Source organism: Dama dama, chromosome 19 (genome assembly GCF_033118175.1).
Source record: "Dama dama isolate Ldn47 chromosome 19, ASM3311817v1, whole genome shotgun sequence".
NCBI classification, from domain to species: Eukaryota; Metazoa; Chordata; class Mammalia; order Artiodactyla; family Cervidae; genus Dama; species Dama dama.
Window position 1 is genome coordinate 38,261,491 of NC_083699.1, and position 21,548 is coordinate 38,283,038.

General features: G+C 42.7%; 1 protein-coding gene across 3 annotated transcripts in view; it reads right to left on the reverse strand.

Annotated features, from left to right (window-relative positions):
• Nucleotides 1-205: 205 nt before the first annotated feature.
• The window catches only part of DGKG (diacylglycerol kinase gamma), a 210,478-nt gene continuing 189,135 nt past the window's right edge, over nucleotides 206-21,548 (reverse strand). For all 3 annotated transcript variants that reach the window (XM_061166770.1, XM_061166768.1, XM_061166771.1), the window contains 3 exons: nucleotides 13,549-13,669; nucleotides 11,285-11,345; nucleotides 206-3,318 (listed from right to left, as the gene is read on the reverse strand). In XM_061166770.1, coding sequence (XP_061022753.1) covers nucleotides 3,220-3,318; nucleotides 11,285-11,345; nucleotides 13,549-13,669 — 281 coding nt within the window. In that variant the 3' untranslated portion in view covers nucleotides 206-3,219. The remainder of the gene's footprint in view (nucleotides 3,319-11,284; nucleotides 11,346-13,548; nucleotides 13,670-21,548) is intronic.

The following is a 21,548-nucleotide window of genomic DNA, read 5'->3' on the forward strand; positions in this document are numbered from 1 at the left end:
CAAGTATTTCCTAATTTATTTGGCAATTTCAACATATCTTTTCCATCTGTGGAAAGAACTCTCTTGAGAGGAGCTGGTCTCTGACCTGAAATATAATCGTTCTACCAAATCTATCTCCATTCTCAACTCACTGGAGGAAATCTACAAAGACCAAGTTATAATGAGATGCAGCACCTCATCCATTAGTCCAGAGACACAGAATGTATTGAAGATTTCCTGTTTCATTTTTATTGCCAGAGGGATAGAAGTGTGTGGGGGCAGGTGGAGAACATGTCTGTGCACGGTCAGAATCAGATAAGATGAGGAATAAGGGAGGATTTCCCCCTGACTGCCTAATTTTGAGAAGTCACTAAGTTATATTAAGTCTTGTTTTCCTCATTATTTAGATGGGGTTAATAATACCTTCTCTGTCAACCTCAGGGGTTGCTGTGAAGAGCACTATGATGAGGTACTCCACAGTTGGAAACCACAGTCCCACTAGTTAAAAGATGAGTTGCAAAGTCAGATTAAACAACATCACTAGACTTAGGTTACAAAATTGAAAGTACAATTCCACCAACATTTGTTATACTCTGTGGTTTTAAGGAGGACGTGGGACGTGTCTCTCAAGCAACATTGCCAGTCCTGTGCACCCGAGTGGGCAGGCAGGGCCAGTCTCTGATGGGTGAATCTCTGAAGATCAGTCTCATCTGTTGACAACAGTGCAGCATCTCAACAGCCTCAATCTTGGGGTGCTGGGGCTGAAGCACATGTAATAACTTCTATAAATGTCTTACAATCAGTGACCTCCAAACTGAACCTGCCTTCATTTCAGAAGCAAGTGGCTTCCAAGAGAGTACCCGCTGTCATTCTGGAGCTTGTTGGTCCCATCCCAAGGAGCCCATCATTCAAGACATTCTTCAGGGGTTTCCCTTTGTCTGGTGTTCCGTGCTGTTAGGTTGAACAAGATGGTTCTAGATCTCTTATCTGAGGCGGTCCTAGATGACTGCTTCCTTCAGAGTTATGAACAGTTTGTACATACAATCTTAACTTTCCCTTCCTTGCACAAAGTTCCTGACCCAGTGCGAGGAGATGAGAGGGAGTTTAGTGGGGTGATGCCAAGTGGCTCCAGGTTTGCTTTTTAGAAATCTCAGAGGGGATAGGGGACAAGGTGAACATTTCTTTCTACCAACGAAGCTCTCCTCAGGCTTGCCCTTGGGGAAGGCAGTGATGCTGGTGCCAGTGGAATGAAGCCCTCTGAGCTCTGCCGAGACCCCTCTGGTCACTGGCTGGCAGTTCCTGGCTGAAGGTGCCTTTGTCCTCCTTGTGCCTCTCTGCTGAGGTCATCCCTGCAGCCAGGAGTGTTTCCAGATTTAAGGGACTATGATGACGTGACACGTGGAGAGTTTAATCTGTCTACTGACCAGGTCAAGGCTTCCCCAGTGGTTAAGCAGTAAAGAATCTGCCTGCCAATGCAGGAGATGCGGGAGATGCGGGTTTGATCCCTGGGTCAGGAAGATCTCCTAGAGGAGGGCATGGCAACCCACTCCAGAATTCTGGCCTGGAAAATCCCATGGACAGAGGACCCTGGTGGGCTACAGTCCATGGGGTCATAAAGAGTCTGACATGACTGAGCATGCATGCACACGCTGACCAGCTCAGACTTGAGAGAGTCTCCAGCAAGCATGGGGGAGGCCCTCATTTTCTCACATGGGCTTGTCCCGTCCACATGTATACCACGTGTTCATTCCTCCCTGGCAACCTGGATCTAAATGGAATCACTTCTCAGTGACCAGAAATGACCCTATTCCAAGATGTGTAGGTTCTTTTCTCTACTAAGTATCTTTTTAGTGGCACCGAGTCCCAAACCATTTTAGCCAAGATACCACGGACAAGTTTCTTAACTTTTCTAGGACTCAGTTTCCTTATTTGACAAATGAGAAAGTAAATCCTGCCCCCCATAGCTTTCATAGTTGTTTTGAGAAGAGAAATTCTCAGTCTCTTTATAAGGAGATACTTCAATTTCCCTTGAATCCTATGACCACCAGGGAGAAATGTGTCTTGACAATGAAATGGCAGAAACAAGCATTTCTTTTTCTTTCCCACTTTCAATTCTTATACTGCATATTTTTTTTTCAATTAGGAAAAATCCATCAGTAAATAAATATATATATAAATATATATATGCTACATATATGTACACACACCAAAGACCTGCAGAAGGGTCTTCAGGTCGTGCTTGGGGAGTGGCAAGTGCAAAGAGGCAGGAGGGAAACGCCTGAAGGCTTGTCTCCTGGTCTCCTCAGTGAAAGGCCCTTCCCTCCCATCTTTGCCTTCAGGAATAGTCTGCCACCAGGCCTTGGAACTCAAACAGGAAACACGCTTTGGCTTGAAAAAGAAAGAAGCTAGGGGTGTTTTTTTTTTTTTTTTTTCCCTCTTCCCTTTTTACACAATATTATGACACCGATTTAAAAAATAAATCCCAGGTTCTCTGCTTTCCCTCCCAGGTGTTCACAGAACTAAGAAAATAAATACCACATCTAAGGTGTGCTGTGCACGCAGCTCTGCGGGCTCTTGGAGCCAGCTCTAAACAAGCACACAGCCAGCAGAAGGCTTCGGGAGAACCACTAGTGCCCACTGACAATATGCAGAACCAAGAAGGGAAACACAGCTTTCCACAGCCTTTCTGCCTCCTCAGCTAGTTCAGGGAGAAGCTTGAAGGACAAGTGAGAGACCAGCGTGCAGGTGCCAAGCCCTGCCAAGGGCTGCGCTCTGAGAGTCCGAGGCCGTCCTGTCTCTGCACAGAGGGATCTTTGTGTGAGTTTTCTGGAACACGGGCTCTTTTTCTTGGCCACATCCGACCTCAGCATAGGCAGGAAACCTGCAGCCTGCTCCTTGCAAGCGGCCGTGAGGAAACTTGCAGGGCTGGTGGAAAAAAAGGGGGGTTTCTCCTTCAGTCTCAGAAAGTCCCACTCAAGGCCTTCTGGGAAAGTGAAGCTTGCTGCACGAGCCGGCCACACCCTGGAGAATCCCAAGTCCGTTCAAAATGTCCCGCCGGCACTGGCTCTGTGGGGATGCATCCACGGTTGAAACAGAATGGATGAAGCTTTCTTCCTGAAGGGTGGCTTGGCTTCCATTGGTTGGAGAAGAGTATGGTGTCTGTGTGTGTGCATGTGGATGTGTGCATGTGTTTCAGTTTCTTGTCTTCTCTCTTGGTTGAACTGGCATTGGGCACAGTGTCTAGTCCTTCGAACGGCTCTTCCTCCTCAGCGAAAAGAAGCTGCTCTTCTGAGGGGGCCCCATCATCATAGGCGCTTGGTTCTTGTGAGTAATTTTAATCTAAAAGCAAAGAGGGAGAAATGAATTAGTGGCCTGCAAACCCCAGAAGCCTATGGGAGAGTGACTTGCAGAGAGAGGAAGGGAGGCCAGCTTCGAGCTGGAAGGAGCCCCATGCAGAAGGACGACTGTCCTTGAACAGCTTCACAATTGGCAACTGGACCCTGAATGGTGCTGGAAGCAAGGGGCGGAAACGCTGGAGAGAGACAGGTGTGAGCTTCCCACGTGGCGATCAGCTCGCACCTGTCCCATGTCCTTGCTATTCATAGACTCAGAATGTCACAGCCAGAGGAGACCTCAGGGACCATCTCAGTCAAGCCCTCTGTAGGACAGATAAAGGAATGGAGACCCCCAAGGCTCTGCTGAGCCTCAGATTAGCCTAAGGTTGCACAGAGAGGGGCAGAATGGCCAGAGCCCTGCTTGTCCAGTTCCCAGTCTCCCCTGTTCCTGGCCGTTCCTGCCCAAGCATACAGAGACATAAACCAGGAACTCTGAACTGACCTAGGATCTTGAATTTGACCTCTGAACCAATCGCCACTCATGTGGATAGTTTAAAAGTGAGTCTTAGGCATTTCCTCTTTTCTTAGTCTTCTAGGGGAGACCCAACTTTCTTATAAAAGCTTTCTTTCTATTTTTTTTTTTTTTTTACTTTTAGGTTTAATGAGTGTTTTCTCCTGCAAACTTGAAATTTGCAATTGGAAGTAAAAGACACTGGTGAAGTCTTTTTGTCTCTTTCTTGCCAACCTTACCTTTACAGCGTGGCTTCAAAATGCTTGGTACCTATTTGAATGTGGCCTAGTGACACTGATACATTGATAATCTGCACTCTCAGTCTATCAACATTTATCAAATAGGAAGATGATGTGGGAACAAGAGGCAATTAGGAAACAAAGACCTGGATTTGGGTCTTAGAACTCCCCCTTCTTTGCTGTGAACTTTTGGACAAATCATTTAACCTTCAAAATCAGTGCCTGCTGAACTGTAAAATGATAGTAACATTTGTTCTAGTTTCCTCACAAAGTTGTTGTGAAGACGAAATGACAGTCAGTGAAAACCCAGTGTAAACAATGGAATGCACCAATTAAAGACTTACCTTATATCGGAGAAGGAGAAAGATGTATGTCAAACAGAATCTGGACACCAAGAGGGAAAAGGGAGGGGTTATGATGAATTGGGAGATTGGGATGGGCATATATATACACTACTATGTATAAAATAGATAACTAATGAGAACCTACTGTCTAGCATAGGGAACTCTACTAAGTGCTCTGTGGTGACCTAAATGGGAAGGAAATCCAAAAAAGAGGGAGTGTGTGTATACACATGGCTGATTCACTTTGCAGTACAACACTGTAAAGCTATACTGTACTCTAATAAAAATTAATTTAAAAAACTATCAAGAAGAAAAAAAACTATCAAGAAGAAACAGTCTATGAACCTTCTCTCAACGGTTTTTACCACCTGTTCAAATGACAGTGTGATCCCAGAGAACAACAGAAGAGCTCTTGAAGAGACAGACTCATCAACATGTTTAAATGAATGTAGGATAAACCAAGTGGTGTCAAAAAGAAGGTTCGGTAAGGAATGAGAAGAATCTGAATGCAGCAACTGAGGAAGCATTTTAAGATCTGAAAGGAAGGGAAGAAGATGTATTGGTGAGAGAGAAAGGGAAAGCACTAGGTTGAGGGGCTACATACCAACTGGTTGAGTGTGGACCACAGGATGAGAAGTGAAATCAGGGACACAGGAGGGGTGGCTGGGGTAGGGCTTTACAGGGGAGATGGCAGAGACTGGGTTTAATATGAGGTAATGGGAACCAGGACAACTTTTTAAGCTGGAGAATTCACTAGGAAAAAAAAAAAGCTTGAAAGGAATTATTCAATAGCTGTTGTCAGGATGAGCTGGAGTTGGGGAGAGTATGCCTAAGAAGTTCTACTGCAAGCTGGATTTAAATTTATAAGGCCCCAGGTTATGAAAAGAAAAAGATGGGACCAAAAGACGCTGTGGAGAAAGAGCTTAACCTGTGGGAAGGAAGCTTGAAATGACTGTTAGGTTGGTTTCCACCAGCCTGGAGATGTAGGAGGCGAGTAGTAAGTCTCTCTGTTTTGGGGTGGTCCCCAGGGGAGCACACCAAGGACACTTCAAGCATCATTTTGCATTCCGTGCCAGATTATGGGCATTGTCTTTATCTCAGAATTCAGGGAAGTGAGATGCAGATGACAGGGGGCCCTGATAGTAGTTATCTGTGGCATGCAATTTAGCCCCCGCTGATGATTTGTGGCACATTTCATTGTGGTAAAGTCTTTTCTCACTCTCTGAGGGGAAAGAGAAATTCATCGTATTCACCTTGGCATTCCCTGAGAAAGCATAGGACTGGTACCTGCTATGGAAGTACTGACTAGTTAGCCCAGCCAAGAAGAACGAGGGCTATCCTGTCAGTGGAGCTGGACGTGCTTAGGGCAGAGCGGCAGCTGGTGCACTGCTTACATTTCCTGCTGATGGAGCCCATTTTTTTAAGACCATAGAAGACCTTTGCTTCTCCTTTTTCTCCCTCTAGCTGACCAATTTATTTGCTTGTTAGCACCTCCTGGGCAAAGAGGAGGAAGTGAAACTCAAATCCCTCCCATTTGGGTTTTTAGCAGTTTTGAGAAATGTCTTGATAAGGTAGGAGTTTGGAGATGCTGGGTAATGTGAGGTTTTGACGAGGTTTGTGGATTCTAGTACTAGAGAGGTGAGAGGTTAGTATATAGACATCCCTTGGTATCCATAAGGAATTGGTTCTAGGACCCCTGGGGATACCAAAATCCACGGATGCTGGTTTTATACAAGTCCTTTATGTAGGATCGGTATAGTATTTGCGTATAACCTATGCACATCCTGTATCCTTTAAGTCATCTCTAGATTACTTATAATACCTAATGCAATGTAAATACTATGTAAATAGTTGTAAATACAATGTTAATGTTATGTAAATAGTTCCCAGCACAGAGCAAATTCTAGTTTTGCTTTTTGGAACTTTCTGGAATTTTTTTTCCTGAATATTTTCTATTCAAGGTCGGTTGCATCCAGGATGTGACGCCCATGGATGTGGATGTCTGGATTGTATAATGGCATTTTCCCAAACAGGCAATTTCTTGGCTAACATATGTTAAACAGTCCATTACTTTCAAATTAGTTTATGATCTTTCTTTTTTCCTTCACTACCTTTTATATACACTAGAGTTTCTTAGCACTGTCTTCTGTATTATTGATTTACCTATCCAACATTGGGCCAATTATTGTAGCTATATAACTGTTTTAATATCTTGTGGGAAGTTCTTCACAGCTCTTTTATAAAATGCCTTACCAATGGCATTGTTTTGTCAAGTTAAAAAATTGCATTGGAATTTTGTTTGGGGGGTCCCTTTTAGAAACATGGGATGTGTCTAATTTCAAATCTTTAAAAAAATATTAAGTAAGTCTTGCAGTCTTCTTCATCTATTTTTCACAATTTGTCTTGGTATTTTGTTTTTGTTTGTTGCCATATAATATTTCAGCTTTTTTCTATTGTGTTCTTCTGACTGGTTATTGCTTGTATATACAAAAGCTGTTAACTTTTGTCTCTTTCTATATAGCTTCACTGAAATAATTTAACCTATGAGGTTTTCAGCTGATTTTATTAGATTTCTTTTACATATACTACCTACAAATAATGACAGTTTTGAGTCTTTTCCAAAGAGTTATCTAACCTCTTTTCTGCTTCATGTGTTTTGCATTGGTTAGAATGTCCAAACAACATTAGCATATGTCTTATCCACAATTTTAATGAGAATTCTACTACTGTTTTACATCAGGTATTAGTTATTGGTTTAAGAGACATTTTATTTTGAGGAAGTATCTTCCTAATCTGAGTTTTGCAAGAGTTTCTAATCTTTAAAAATCAGAAATGTTGAATGTGATTGAGTATTTTGGGTCATCTATTCATATTACCATGTAATTTTTCTATCTAAACTTCTATTAAGGAGACTTCCTTAGGGAAGGGAATTAACATCCTGCTACACACCAAGCCCATTAATATGCAATACAGTATTATTAACTATAGTTACTCTGCTGTATATTACATCTTCAGGACTCATTTATTTTATAACTGGAAGTTTGTACATTTTTACCCCATTCACCCATTTCACTTACCTTGCCTTCCCTGCTCCCACCTCTGAAAAACTATCAGTCTGTTCTCTGTACCTCTGAGCTTGTTTTTTTAAAATCCAAGTTTTAAGTCATCTATTTTTTTTTTTTTACAACTTGACCTCAAAGACAGAAACAAATATTTTAAAGCCTCTCAATAACTGTCTTTCTGTAAGTTTCTTATATACATATATATTTCAGAATATACTACATCTATACAGTTTTTCACAGTATAAATTTTGATTCTATTATCAGACAACTAAATTTTTATGACCATTAGATCTCAAAATTGAGTGTAATTTTTATTACATTAAAAGCGACCTTCTTTATTCCACCTTATGCTTTTGGCATGTTGGAAGGTTAGTTTGCCCCAAATTACCATATCTTACTTTTAATTTCTCTATGCTTGATAAAGGATAAGATAAAAAGATACGTCTTTTTACTTTAGATATATCTCTTTACAAGAAGTGTATCAATGCATTTTAACCCAATATGGGAGTTTTGTCTTTCTAATAGGGAACATGAGCACATTTATGGTATTTTGTTGTTATTGATATATTTAGTCCTAACTTCTTTTATTTTAATCAAAACATTTAAAATGTTTGCTTGTTTTTCTCTTTTTTGTGCTACACTGATAGGGTTCATAAAATTTAAATTCTCCCAGATTCAGAAGGTGTCAACCCTGTTTTTTAGGTTCAGTAGTAATTATCTAGTTACTAAATTTTTCTTCAGATTTACATTGTTTAATTATCAAAGTGAGGTGAATTATCAATTAGCAAATTTAACATACTTTTACTGTTCCTTCAACAATGTCTCCCATATGCTTTCAGTCTTGGTGAAAATAACTTTAGGTTTGGGATCCAAGTTACGAATGTTTACACTATCTTCTCTTTCAAAGAATGATTTTTGCCATTTGGATTTAGTTGCATAATCATATTTAACAGTTTTTTTCTTCATTCTAATTTGTTGTTGTTCAGTCGCTCAATCATGTCTGACTCTTTACAACCCCATTAGGCTGCAGCACGACAGACTTCCCTGTCCTTCACTATCTCCTGAAGTTTGTACAAACTCATGTCCATTGAGTCAGTGATGCCATCTAACCATCTCATCCTCTGTCACCCCATTCTCCTTTTACCGTCAGCCTTTCCCAGAAGCAGGGTCTTATTTCCAATGAGTTGGCTCTTTATATCAGGTGGTCAAAGTATTGGAGCTTCAGCTTCAGCATCAGTCCTTCCAATGAATATTCAGGGTTGATCTCCTTTAGGATGGACTGGTTGGATCTCCTTGCAGTCCAAGGGACTCTCGAGTCTTCTCCAATACCACAGTTCAAAAGCATCAGTTAAACACTCAGCCTTCTTCATGGTCCAACTCTCACATCCATGCATGACTACTGGAAAAACCGTAGCTTTGACTATATGGACCTTTGTCAGCAAAGTGATATCTCTGCTTTTTAATAGTCTGTCTAGATTTGTCATAGCTTTCCTTCTAATTTAACTGATTTTAATTTTTATCAAACATTCTTTTGTTGCTGTGACGTCCTATCAATAAGCCTTCAATTCTGAATCAATTCACAGTTACTGAGTGCCTTCATTCAGGAAAATGTTTCAAAAAGGGTGTTTTAAACTTTTGGAAGTTTAAGAAGTATTTCTGTTACCTTCTGCTATGGACTGAATTGTGTCCCCTTCCAAATTCATGTGTTGAAGCCCTAATCCCCAGTGTGACTGCATTTGGAGATATGGCCTTTAAGGAGGGGCTTGCATGCTCAGTCATATCTGACTCTTTGTCACCCCATGGACTGTAACCCACCAGGCTTCTCTGTTCGTGGGATTCTCCAGGCAAGAATACTGGAGTGAAATTGCCATTTCCTTCTCCAAGGGATCTTCCCAACCCAGGGATCAAAACCGTGTCTCCAGCATTGGGTTCTTTACCACTAAACCAACAGGGAAGCCCTTTAAGGAGGTAAATAATGTTAAACGGAATCATAAAGGTGGGGCCCTAGTCCAATAGGACTTGTGTCCATATGAGAATAGGAAGAGACATCAGGAGTAAATGCACATGGAGAAAAGGCCATGTGAGGACAGGGTGAAAGAGCTTCTGTCTGCAAGTCACGAAGACAGGCCTCACCAGAAAGCAACACCTTACTCTTGGACTTGGAGGCTCTAGATCTATGAGAAACTATGCTGTTTACGCCACCCAGTCTGTAGTATTTTGTTAGGGCAGCCTGAGCTGACTAACATACCTTCACATATGACTGTACACCATAAAATCATTGGGTTTTACTTATTACTTTTTTCATAGTAAGTAGTAATGTCTGAAGGGTGGCGTGGAGAGAGAGCAGGGATAGGAGGAATATTTATCTACCTTAAAACCAGTATTTGGATCTGGAGGAAAGGCAGTCCAGTTTCTAGATATCACTGAGCTAGGTAGCCAAGGGTTTGCTTTCTTCCAGCTTTTTCTTTTTTCCTTTTAGGAGACAGGAGGACTTTGGATAGAGTTTTCTTAATTCAATTCCATCAAGATTATAAATAGTACAAATTCCCTCCATCCTTCACAACTAGAACAAGGTGGTAAGATATTATTAGATTTTGGTATAGTGTATTCATCCTTTTCTTAGACTTCATAGAAACCAAAAGATGGAGGTAAGATTTTACAGAAAAAGTTCTACTTTTGCTATCTTTTATAAAAGATGCCATTTTAAAAAGTCTTTGTCTCTAGGGACTAACTTTGCAATTTGTAAAAGTTACACAGAGCAAAGAGTTATAGAAATAAACCTACAATTCAGGCCCAACAGAATTCAGGCCCAGTCTCATGAAAATCCTTTCTCTAGTAGAAGATGAATTGATGTTCTGAAGGGCTCCAAATAGCAGGTTCTCAAGGTATCTGAATACTCCCCTAGAGTAAGGAAGCTCAGAAACACAAGTTCTGTCTTTTGAGATTCGCACACTCACAACAGTATTGAGGATGTTGCTAACATCATATTTCAGTTAACACCCTGGGCTCTAAACACCAGGACAGTGGTTTCTCTTCGCCATAGACAGTCTAGTTGGGTTTCTGAGAACAAACTTCTAACAAACTGATAAGGCAGGGAATGGGGTTGTTCCCTTTATTTTTGTTTGTTCATTTGTTCAATTCTTTACTCATCTTTCAACAAATATTATTGTGCAACTATTACAAAACAAGTACAGTTCTAGGTGCTGGGTAATACAGGTCACAGAAATGCCATAAAGGCAATAGATAACCCATGAGGTTACACTTTTAGGGCAGTTTTCAGGTGATTCCTCAGGGTTGTGGGTACATCTCGGGTGCAGCATGCCTGTGCATTGTGGGGATTCTTCCCCAGGAGCCCGGGTGGTCATAGTAACTAGGTGGAATTCTAAGGTCAAGCATGCAGATTTTGCTTCACATAAGGAAGCCCTTTCTAGTAATTAGGTTTGTTCATTAGTGGAACAGTCTTCCTTTCGGGTTCATAAGTTCCTTGCCACTAGAGCAATTCAAGCTGAGGCTCTCAAGAATACTCTAGATGAAGCCTCAGAGTTCACCTAGAACTATAAGCTCCTTGAAGACAGGTCTATGTCTCCTTTGGTTTTGGAACTGGTGCCTCCCAGGGCTTGGCTCATAGCACCTAATCAATAAAAGCTCAGCAGGTAAATGAATGGATGGATGAACTAAGTGGGAGAGAAGCTGTGCTGAATGATTTCCCAAAGCCCGTGTAACTCAGAGACTCAGAATTTCATATTAAGTCAGTGCCCCGAAGGGATCCCCAACAAAACTTCTCACCCTCATCTCAAAGATTGGCAAAACTCACCGTGCACGGTGGCTGCATCCAGGGCTCTCCATCCACTTGCATGGGCAGCAGCTTGTTTGTCCTGGAGACCGGAGAACAGAGAGAGCACAGTGGGCTTCTTGGAGTTGGAGAATGAAGGGTGTCCTCACCAGGGAAACAGAAGTGGAGAGTGGAGCCACCTAGGAGTGGTTCTGAAGACTCCTGGGGGGCTTGTTGAAAACAGATTTCTGAGCTCACATCAGGGGTCCCAATGGGGCAGGTCTGGGTCAGGCCTAGGGGTCTGTGTTTTCATAAGAACTATGGACAACTCTGTTGCTCTGGTCCTCAGACTCTATTTTGAGAAACATGGCCCTGAGTGAGCAGTGAAGTCCACAGGAGTCTGGGGAGAAGTGGGCAACAAGTATGGCAGCACCATATCTAAGTGGACCCCTAGGCAAACAACCAGCCAGAGGGCTTGCCTGTGGTGCCAAAAACTCCACTGTGAAAGGGTAAAGGTTATGAAATAGGGAAAGGCCTGGGTTCTATGTTGAGTGAGCAGTTGCATAATGTCAATGAGGTAATGTCTCTTACTTATACGAGGTATAGCTCAGGTCTGCGTGTGTCTTGCCTTGCCCCCAATCCTCAACCATCCCCTCTTTTATCTCCTGAACAACAGTAGACATTATGGTTGCATGTACTGTGGAGCTGGCTTAGCTGGGGAAGAGGGGGTCATTGGAAATGTGATCCCCAGGGGTAGGCAGAGGGAAGAGGAGAAAGCCTTATTTTCTTGCTTGGGTCAAGGCTTCTTTGGCTTATGGACTGTTACAGGTGAGACAATGGAGAAAAGGTAGGTCCTTTTGGCGGTCTCTGGTCTGGGCGAGCCAGGAACAGTTGCCAGACACTGGCCAGAACGCCCTCACCTGGGTCTGGCATCTGCCCTGTTTATGAAATTATAAAATGAGGGAGGCAAGCTGTTTTGATGTAGATGATTCTCCAACTGACCCTGAGGATATTTAATAACAAAAACCAATAAACCTAATAATAAAACAAATAATAAAAGGAAAGAGTGGAATTTTGGTTTTGGGGCATGAAGAGATTATGTAGGGAATGCCCAGGGGGCTAGGGCTCCTGACTCAACCCCTGTTTTTATCTGGAAACAGAAAATATCCTCTCTCTTAGACATTTTTCCCCCCCAAATTCTTAGGGAATCAAAATTCTCTGGTCCACATATGTTATGGCTTAGATGTTCTAACAGACTGGACCTACTCGGTGTTAAGAGTCACGGAGAAAGGAATTAAAGAGATTAACTTGGAAAACCGGTTCCAGCAAAACAACAGCCCAAAAGGAAAGAGAAGCAAAGATCTGGGGAATAATAGAAAGGACAGGAGACACAGAGGGAATGGAGAAAAGGGGTTAGTGGGACAGATCGGGGAACAGCTATGGGGACCTCTATGAAGGATGCAGGGTGGCACTAAGAACAGAGTTTCCCCAAAAGAACTCTGAGGACATTTCACCCAGGATAAGGTGTAAAAGGGTTCTGTGTTTAAATAACTTTGGGAAACCTGCATATGGGAGTCCCCTCCAGGAGATCCCCAAGACACACTATAAAAATTAAATGGGAAATGGAAAGGAATAAGGACTCTGGAAATAATCATGTGGAGAAAAATCTGACTAGTTGCATTTATTAAACAGAAGCAACCCAAAATCAGAAGATCCCCTCCATTAGACCCTATCTTGTAAGGAGCCTGCATTGGCTGACCTATGTGGTCCATACTCTAAAAAATTGTTATCCTCTTTGTCAATTATGATGGGTTTGCTGACGTCAGTTTAGCTCTACAAAGGTATATGGGACTGTTTTAATAAAAGTGTTTCTGAGACCACTATCCAAGAATGAGCAGAGTAGAGCATAGAGCCTGGTTTTTGTCAAAGCTGCCCTCCAGCATGCATTGAGCGTTTCAATTTGTGGAGATAAGGAAGGCAAGGAGTTGGATCTCTCGTTCTCTGGACCTCATCTTACAATCCTATTTCTAGAATTTCATCAATTCATTTTAAGAGAGCAGCAAGCTGGTTGTGGTGGGACTCTCCAGTTGATGTCCTAGATGGCTATTATACCTGGTTTGGAAAGTGGTCTCCAAAAGCATTCTCTATAAATGTTATTGAACTTCTACCCCCACCTTGCCCCCACACTCTGCACTGAAATCTAAAGAGGGCTTTCACGCTGTTATCTGTAGGAATATTCAGGGATGTGGGGAGACCGGTGGGGTGGGGGTGGGGGTGGGGGCGGGCTCAGTGATGAGGAAACATACCTGATGGAGACAGAGGAGCACTGGGCTAGCCTCCTGCCTGCACTCTTCAGGCCAGTGTAGATCTGCCCCATTTCCATGGCTCCCTCTAGCCCCACCACTTCAAGAAGCTGGTCACTGAGGTCTGTAGAGTGAGACAAGCAGAACCAGTGCATACACATGTCTCTGTTCCCCAGTGTGGTTTGGGCCAGAAGGTCTAGTCCCCACATGGCCAACCTAGAATTCTCAATATCCCACCAAATTTGGTGGGAGTTTGGTCAGCTCCCACCAAACAGCATTCTCACCCTCATTCTGAATAGGGCATTTCCCCAGAAGTCAATAAACGTACCTTTTCAGAAACAGAAACCTGGTTCCAGTGAAAGAAGGTTTTGCTCCAGATTGCATGATCATGCATGCAACGAATAGGGTGACATATCCAGAAGTTTCTTCAAAAGCAGAGTAATGTAAAAGATGAACCATCTGTTTCTGAAATACAACCCCCCCCCAACCCTGCCCCCACCTTGCAGCTAAAGACACACTGGTTTGGGATTAAGATAGGAAGGAATGCTGATGAAGGTCATTAACGCGAGCTGGATCAGGTTTCTCTTCCCTGAATGCCTGAATAACATCTTGGCCCTACTGACGATGACTGATGTTTAATTAACTTCAAATTTGGCCTGCGGTAAGCCAGTGGTGAGCCAACCTCCTTGGACATCCTTGGGGGAAGTCAGTGACCTCTTTCAGGACACCAGGTGCCTAATCTGAGCCAAGGAAAAGAATATTTCACCTACAACAGATTATCCTGGGTCCAAAGTACAAAAAGAGGCACAGAAAATATGAGTCTCAGGCTCAGAGTCACATAGGATCCACGGCCTCCCACAGTGGCGGTTGCTTCTGATTCAGCACCTAGAAGAGGTCCTTTCTTTCCAAAGTTCCTGGGACTTGGACTGTGCCTGTCCAACTTCTGGGGAAAGCAATGGCAGGATGAAGGTCTGATGTTGGCCCAAAGACTCATTTTTACAACACAACTTTTACTTACTTAAAACAGAAGCAAAATAAAAAGGCAGATTCTTTAAAAGCTTCCATTCCTCCTTTGCCTACCAAAGCAAGTGTAATTCTCTCATAGTTTGTGGCTAATCACTAACATCCTACTAATATTCACAAAGTAGAAAACTGTTCTATGTTAATGTTTTGCTTCTTTGACAGATGGTTCTGTCTTCTAAGGTACTCATGCTCAGTCACTTCAGTTGTGTCTGAGTCTTTGTGACCCCATGGACTGTAGCTCGCTAGGCTTCTCCGTCCGCGGGATTCTCCAGGCAAGAATACTGCAAGCGGGTTGCCATGCTGTCCTCCAGGGAATCTTCTCCACCCAGGGATCGAACCCACATCTCCTGCATCTCCGGCATTACAGGCGGATTCCTTACCGCTGAGCCCAAGGATGTCCAACTGGGGAAGCCCATCTTCTAAGGTGTCTCCTGGTATAATGTGCTAGTGTTTATTAAGACTGGCAAGGAGATCTTTGGGTTTGTGTTTAGAAGACTATTTTTTACAAAACATTCTCTTGACAAATATACTTCTTTTTTACATTCATTTCATTCTTTCTACCAATTTTTATTGAATACAAATTGTGTGCAGGACACTTTTCTAGCTCTTTGGAACTCAGCTTGTAAGAGGTATAAGATCCAATATGGGAGGTAAGACATATATACAAATAGTCATGTATATACAAATTTAAGATTATAAACAGATCATAGGAAAAATGTTCTGTTAGAATGGAAGCTTGAATGGAAGGAGCTAAATATATCTTTCCCAAAGTTAATGAAATCCTGTATTTGACTTTATGGATATTCTTCTAATGAAGACAGTTAAACTATTGGGCTGCCCACAAATGTGTAAACATTGCTAAAGTTTGCTAACCTACTGATGATAACTGATGAATATCAGCTGCCAACAGATACACAAACTGTTAGTCTCTCTGTGATGGCACAGAGGTTGCCTCCTTTATACCCACTGACACTCCCATTTTTCTTCTCTGGTACTCCTTTTTTTCACATGTGTGAAAAGATACCGTCTCCTTAAACCCTCCCTCTCATTTGGACTTTAACAAGAAGCCACAAAAGGGCAAAGTTTGTTTAGGAGAATGCTCCAGGCTCTTTTTAAGGAGTTTAGATCCAATAAACAGCGAATGTCTAAGCCTCCAGTCACTTAATTAATTCCCTTCTTACCCAAGCGTGTTGAATAACCATTGGATAGTTTAGCTTACTGTGTCATTTTACAGTGTCTGTGATATCAAGAAGGGTTGTGAATGAGAGAAGGAGGAGAGGGAGGGGGAGGAAGAATAGGAGGGGGAGGGGGGAGGAGAGAGACTGGGTTTAGGGGTGAGGAGGGTGGGGGAGTTGTACTGGGGTAGGAAAAAGGAGGACAAAAGAGAGGCAGAAGTTTCTCTGTTGGCAGAGAGACAGATGTCTTTTAAAATGTTGCTCTCTGTACCAGGCTTTGGTGTCTGACAGTGCTGTGATAGTTGAATGTTTTCCCTCCTTGAAACATTCCCTGGTAACAAAATGTTCTAAGAAGCAGGGGACTTAATAGACTCAAGTGTTTCAGCTTTTACAATGTCTTGGTCTTTTAACAAATTTTCCTGTTGAATGGCTTTAACTCGAAAAGTTGTTATCACTTCCCACACATTACCTTGCAGCTATCACTTCCCACACATTACCTTGCTTCCTGGCTCTAGAAGAGATGTAATACAGGCTGATCTCATCAGTGTGGTGGGTGGGTGGGTGGGGGGCAGGGGGTTTACACAGATGTGGGACTGGGAGGCGGAGGGGGGATAAATGTAGGAGAATGGGCAAGGATCTTATTATACTTTTTGCCACTCTGCCTTTGACTCTGAATTTTTCCTGGCATGAAGAGGCTAGGATGATTCCTGTCTGCTACTGCAGGAAGATTGACTGCTCTTCTGTTTCTCTACCATTGCCTGACTGATCTTTCAACATAAAATGCCTACCAGGAAGTTCTGAGGTAAAGAAATATATTTAACTCTGCTTGCCAAACCTGCTGGACCATGAGACTCTTCTTTTGTGTGACACCTATAAACAGTTTTGTAGGTATCTATGGTCATTTTCTTTGGAACAAATTTTGGGAAATTCTGGCATCACTTAATTCCCTGTACTTCCTTTAGCACACAGATACTTATGCAGAAACTAAATCTGGAGTTAAAAATGAAGCAGAAACAGAGTTACAAGTCAATGACCAAGCACACAGAACATTAATGTTAAGAACATAGAATCCAGGACATCTGCTATACCAGGGTCTGTTTTACCTTGTTGCAATGTGCTTAGTCAGGTCGGACTCTGCGACCCCATGGACTGTAGCCCACCAGGCTCCTCTGTCCATGGGGATTCTCCAGGCAAGAATACTGGAGAGGGTTGCCATGAGCTCCTCCAAGGGATCTTCTCAGTGCAGGGATTGAATCTGGGTCTCCCACATTGCAGGTGGATTCTTTACCGTCTGAGCCACCAGGGAAGCCCAAGAATATTGGAGTGGGTAGCTGATCCCTTCTCCAGGGGAACTTCCCATCCCAGGAATCAAACCAGGGTCTCCAGCATTGCAGGCAGATTCTTTACCAACTGAGCTACCCGGCAAGCCCCCTGTTTTATCTCAGGTACAAATGATTCAAAGAGTAGTTTTTGGCAATTCATATCATCTCTATATTGTTTCTATACTCATCAAGTCACTCATATTTAAGATGGAATGTCTGTGTACCTTAGCAAAACAGGAATGCATTAATTCACTCGTTTAACAGTTACTGAGTGACAACCATGTGCCAGACACTGTGTTAAGAACTGGGAATACAAAATGTTCTACTCTTCAAGGACTCTTAGCCAAGAGGGAGAAAGTGTTAGGTATAGAAAATGTTGTGAGTAAACTACAGGAAGAAGGATGCCTGAGTAACTGATTCTGGGCAAGGTATGGAAGGAAGGTTCCACAGACTTTAAGGAAGGTCTTGAAGGATGAATGTCAAGATAATTTGCTGGGTTAAGAAGAAAGAAGGACATTTCAGGGAATGGGATGATTATGTGTAGGACTGGATAGTCACTGGATGCACAGGGAAACTAATTTAGCAATAAACTCACTTGGCAGTGTCACTGGAAAATATAAAAAGGTATTTCTACCTAATTAGAATTACTATTTAGAGATTTGTTTTTCTATAAAACTATCCAAAGAGGGTCTCTGGGCTGGGCACCAACTTGTTGTAACCATAGAGCTAGGTCTTTCAGCACTTTTCTTGGTGACAAAGCATTATGCCCAGTTCTGTGTGAAGCAAACGCTTACCATATGCTCTCCAAGAAAGAATAAAGATGAAGAATGGGAACATGGGATTAGGAGAAAGTGGAAGCAAAGATGGAACAGCATGGGCAGTCATAGTTGTTCCAACCTGGCTCATCTGATTCAGCCTCCAGTATAGGATTTTATAAATTCACAGCTGCTCATGTCACACCCATGGCAAAAACTCTTCAGGGGCACCAGCCATGATACCAGGTGCTGGGAAGGAAAGATGAAGTGTGCATTCTTTGACACCTATGATCAGAGTATAAACTGGAAGAAAAGTTTTTAGAAGTTTGGTAATGAGTCTAAAGCTTTCATGCTGTTGAGTCATTTCTTTCTTGATACTGATCACAAGAACATTGACAAAACCTAAGTCCATTCAGCTATGAATATTGTGGCATCATTTATTACAGTGAAACTTCTCCCTCTCCCATTTCTATGTTTATGAAAATGGCTAAATTTTATGGTATCATACTATAGAACTTTACACAATTATAATGTTTACAGATTTATATAACACTAAATATGTATATATTATAATTTTAAGCGTGAAGGCAGAATGTAAACTTCTACAGCATGTTCTTAACTATATAAGAACGTGCATAGCAGGAAACAAATTCCCCCAAAATCTTAACAGTTGTGAGTTCTGGGTAATTAGATTAAAAGTGATTATTTTCTGCTTGATGCTTTCCTAGTTATTCTGAATTTTCTAAGTATGTATTACTATTTCAATTTAAAAGTCATTTTAAAATGCCTATCAACTGCCATTTATGCTTGGAAAGATGTAAGTTTCCTTACTTGATGCCCAAGACCCACCCCCATCTGGCAAAAGGCTGCCTCTGCAGTGTTTTCCTGACATTGTAGGGCAAGTTCCTGCTCCAGACACACACAACAACATGAAGCTCCCCCATAAACCTTACTGTTTCCCTCTCTTCTATGCTTCTACCTCTGCCATATCCCTGCTTGAAACACCCTCTTTCATTTTTACTTGTCCATCCAAACTTGGCTCGAGTGCCATCAACTTCAAGAAGCCTCCTGGACTTCCATGCCTGCAGTCAGATTTAGATATTCCTCCTCAGATTTTCCCAGGTAGACATCAAAGGAAGAACAGGGTGCTGTATTGCTGTGGGCAAGAGATGGCTGCAGTAATTAGATTTACGTTGAACAGAGAAGGAGACGATGGACTAGGCAAAAAGGAAAAAGGCAAGTAAGAGACTGGATGAGTTTCAGGGGCAGGTGTTCTAAGACGGCTGGGAAGATGTGTTGCAAGTGGCGCTAGTATGACACATTCTACCTGTGGCCCCAGTGGTGGCAGCCGAGGGAGAGGGTTTTGATGGAGATCAGAGTCAAGGAGAAAAGAGGCTAGGTCAGTGGCTCCTCAACTTTGCTAAATGTGAGAATTACTTGGGGGGGGGGGCGGTGGTATTTAAAAATAATGATGCCTAGGTTTCCCCTATACCAGTTAAATCAAAACATGTGGACCTCCTATTGTATAGCACAGGGAACTATATTTAGTATTTGTAATAACCTCTAATGGAAAAGAATCTGAAAAAAATATATATATACATGTAATGAATTACTGAATCACTTTGCTGTATACCTGAAACACGGTGAATCAACTAAACTTCAATGAAAAATAAAGTGTGAGCCTGGAGCAAGGCATCAGTATTTCCTTTTAAAGATCCTCAGGTGATTCCAAAATGCAAACAGTGTGGGAACCCCTGGGCCAGGTTGCCGGGTAGATCATTCCCAATGGGCCAGTGATTCTCAGAATGTGGCTGTTTCCAGGGGAGGCCGAGCGGCAGCACCAGCCTCACCTGGAAACTTGTTAGAAGCGGAAATCCTCAGGCCTCACCCAGACCGACCAAATCAGAAACTCAAGGGGCTGGGCCGGGCGGTCTGTGTTCTAACAAGCCCTCTGGAAGAGTCTGAGGCACACTCAAATTGGAGGACTTGAGCCTCAGGCAATAAAACTGCCCCAAACATACGCAGGAGTTGGCGTGAAGAAAAATGTAAACAAGTTACTTCCTGACTGCTTTGATCCACAGCTTCCTCACTCTGAAAAGGAGAAGTTAGGAATAATAATACTGACCTCAAAGAGTGGTTATGAGATTGAATGGCAGGGGTGTATGTGAAAGCGCCTGGCACAGAGTGAGCTCCAAAAATATTATCAATTTTGCTTTCCTTTATGTCACATCCACCCTCCCAACTCCCAATTCTGTCTACCTCAGAGCTGTGTACAAAAGTCCACACATTCAGGATAAAACACATAAGGATAAACACATTCAGGATAAGTCCACATATTCAGGATAAAACACATTTAACAATCTGCAGGGTTCCTCATGGTTTCACACGTCCACACAAATGCCATAATTCCAGTTGAGCTTTAGCTGAACTGGGAGTCCTGCTCCAGCTGTTTTTCCTCCTTTAAATTCTTCCCTGACTGCTCCTTTTCCCACTTCTTCCATCTCAACAGTCCCAGTTTGCTTTTCTAAAGACCTGCCCGCAGGTGGGAGGAGGGGCTGGAGCTCAGTACTGACAGGCAGATGCTAGCAGAGTGCTCATATTTAAGGGGCACGTCTTCCCTCTTCAAACTCTCTGGAAGCCCAAGGGACAACGTCTTAGTTCTCAGTGAGACATGCGAGGTCACTCGCTATCTGTCCCTGTTCCCAGCACAGAAATGCCTCTGCCTGGAGAACACACACTCACCCTCCTGCATTACCCCAGGCAGCATGCCTTTTTCCTTCTCCTGTGTTCAGTGGATCTCACCCAACGACACCTGTCTCTGTACACATCACTCTCCCAACCCCACTGAGAGATGAAGGCTGGGAGATAATATTCTCATTTTATCTTTGAATCCTTAGCAACCTGCCCAGGCCTCGGCATACAGAAGGCCCCCATTAAGTGCTTGTTGAATAAATTGAATAAGAGACATGTTTTGGTGCCAAAGACTTTGACAGGTTTAGCTTGAAAGAGGAAAATGATGATGATTAATAATAATGATAAAACAACTTGCCTAGATGGAAACGGTAACATGCTCTCCATGCATTAACCCATTTAATCTGCATACAGCTATGACCCAGTCTGGTTTTCACCTCTCTTCTTAGTGAATAATTTTTATGTTCATTCTCATCTTGGCTGCTGGTTCACACTAATGAAAATTCAGTCCTTTAAGATGTGAGGGATATGTGAGTGTCATGATTTGGGCTCCTTGCCTGTGGGGCCCTGGAGAGGCATGGGAGATCTAGCAAGGCTTAGCAGGATGCCTTGCTACTGTCAATCTCACTGCCAAACCCACTTCCCCCTTCCATCAGCACGAAGGTCTAAGGACTGCCATGGACCACCCTGGGAATTAAGCAACCCTCAATGGAGGTGCTGAAACTCTGAGTATGTGATGGCACCCAGAGAGTTTCTGAGACATCCCATCCCAGTGGTGAGGAAGGCTGCCCATACCCTATGGTGGCTGTGTGATGTAATAAAACTTGTGGGCTTGGCCCCCTTATGTAGGTTACAGCAGCACAGGTTGACTGAGGTGTTAGGATTCCAGCCCAAAGTAAGGATGGACACGGATCAATTCAGTGGGTAACATTCATCAGCTGATGCTGATCTGAAGCTCTGACTGACAGGTCTGTGTCTGATTAATTCAAAATGCAAAAATGTGTCACTACTACATACATGGCCTCTGACAGACAAAT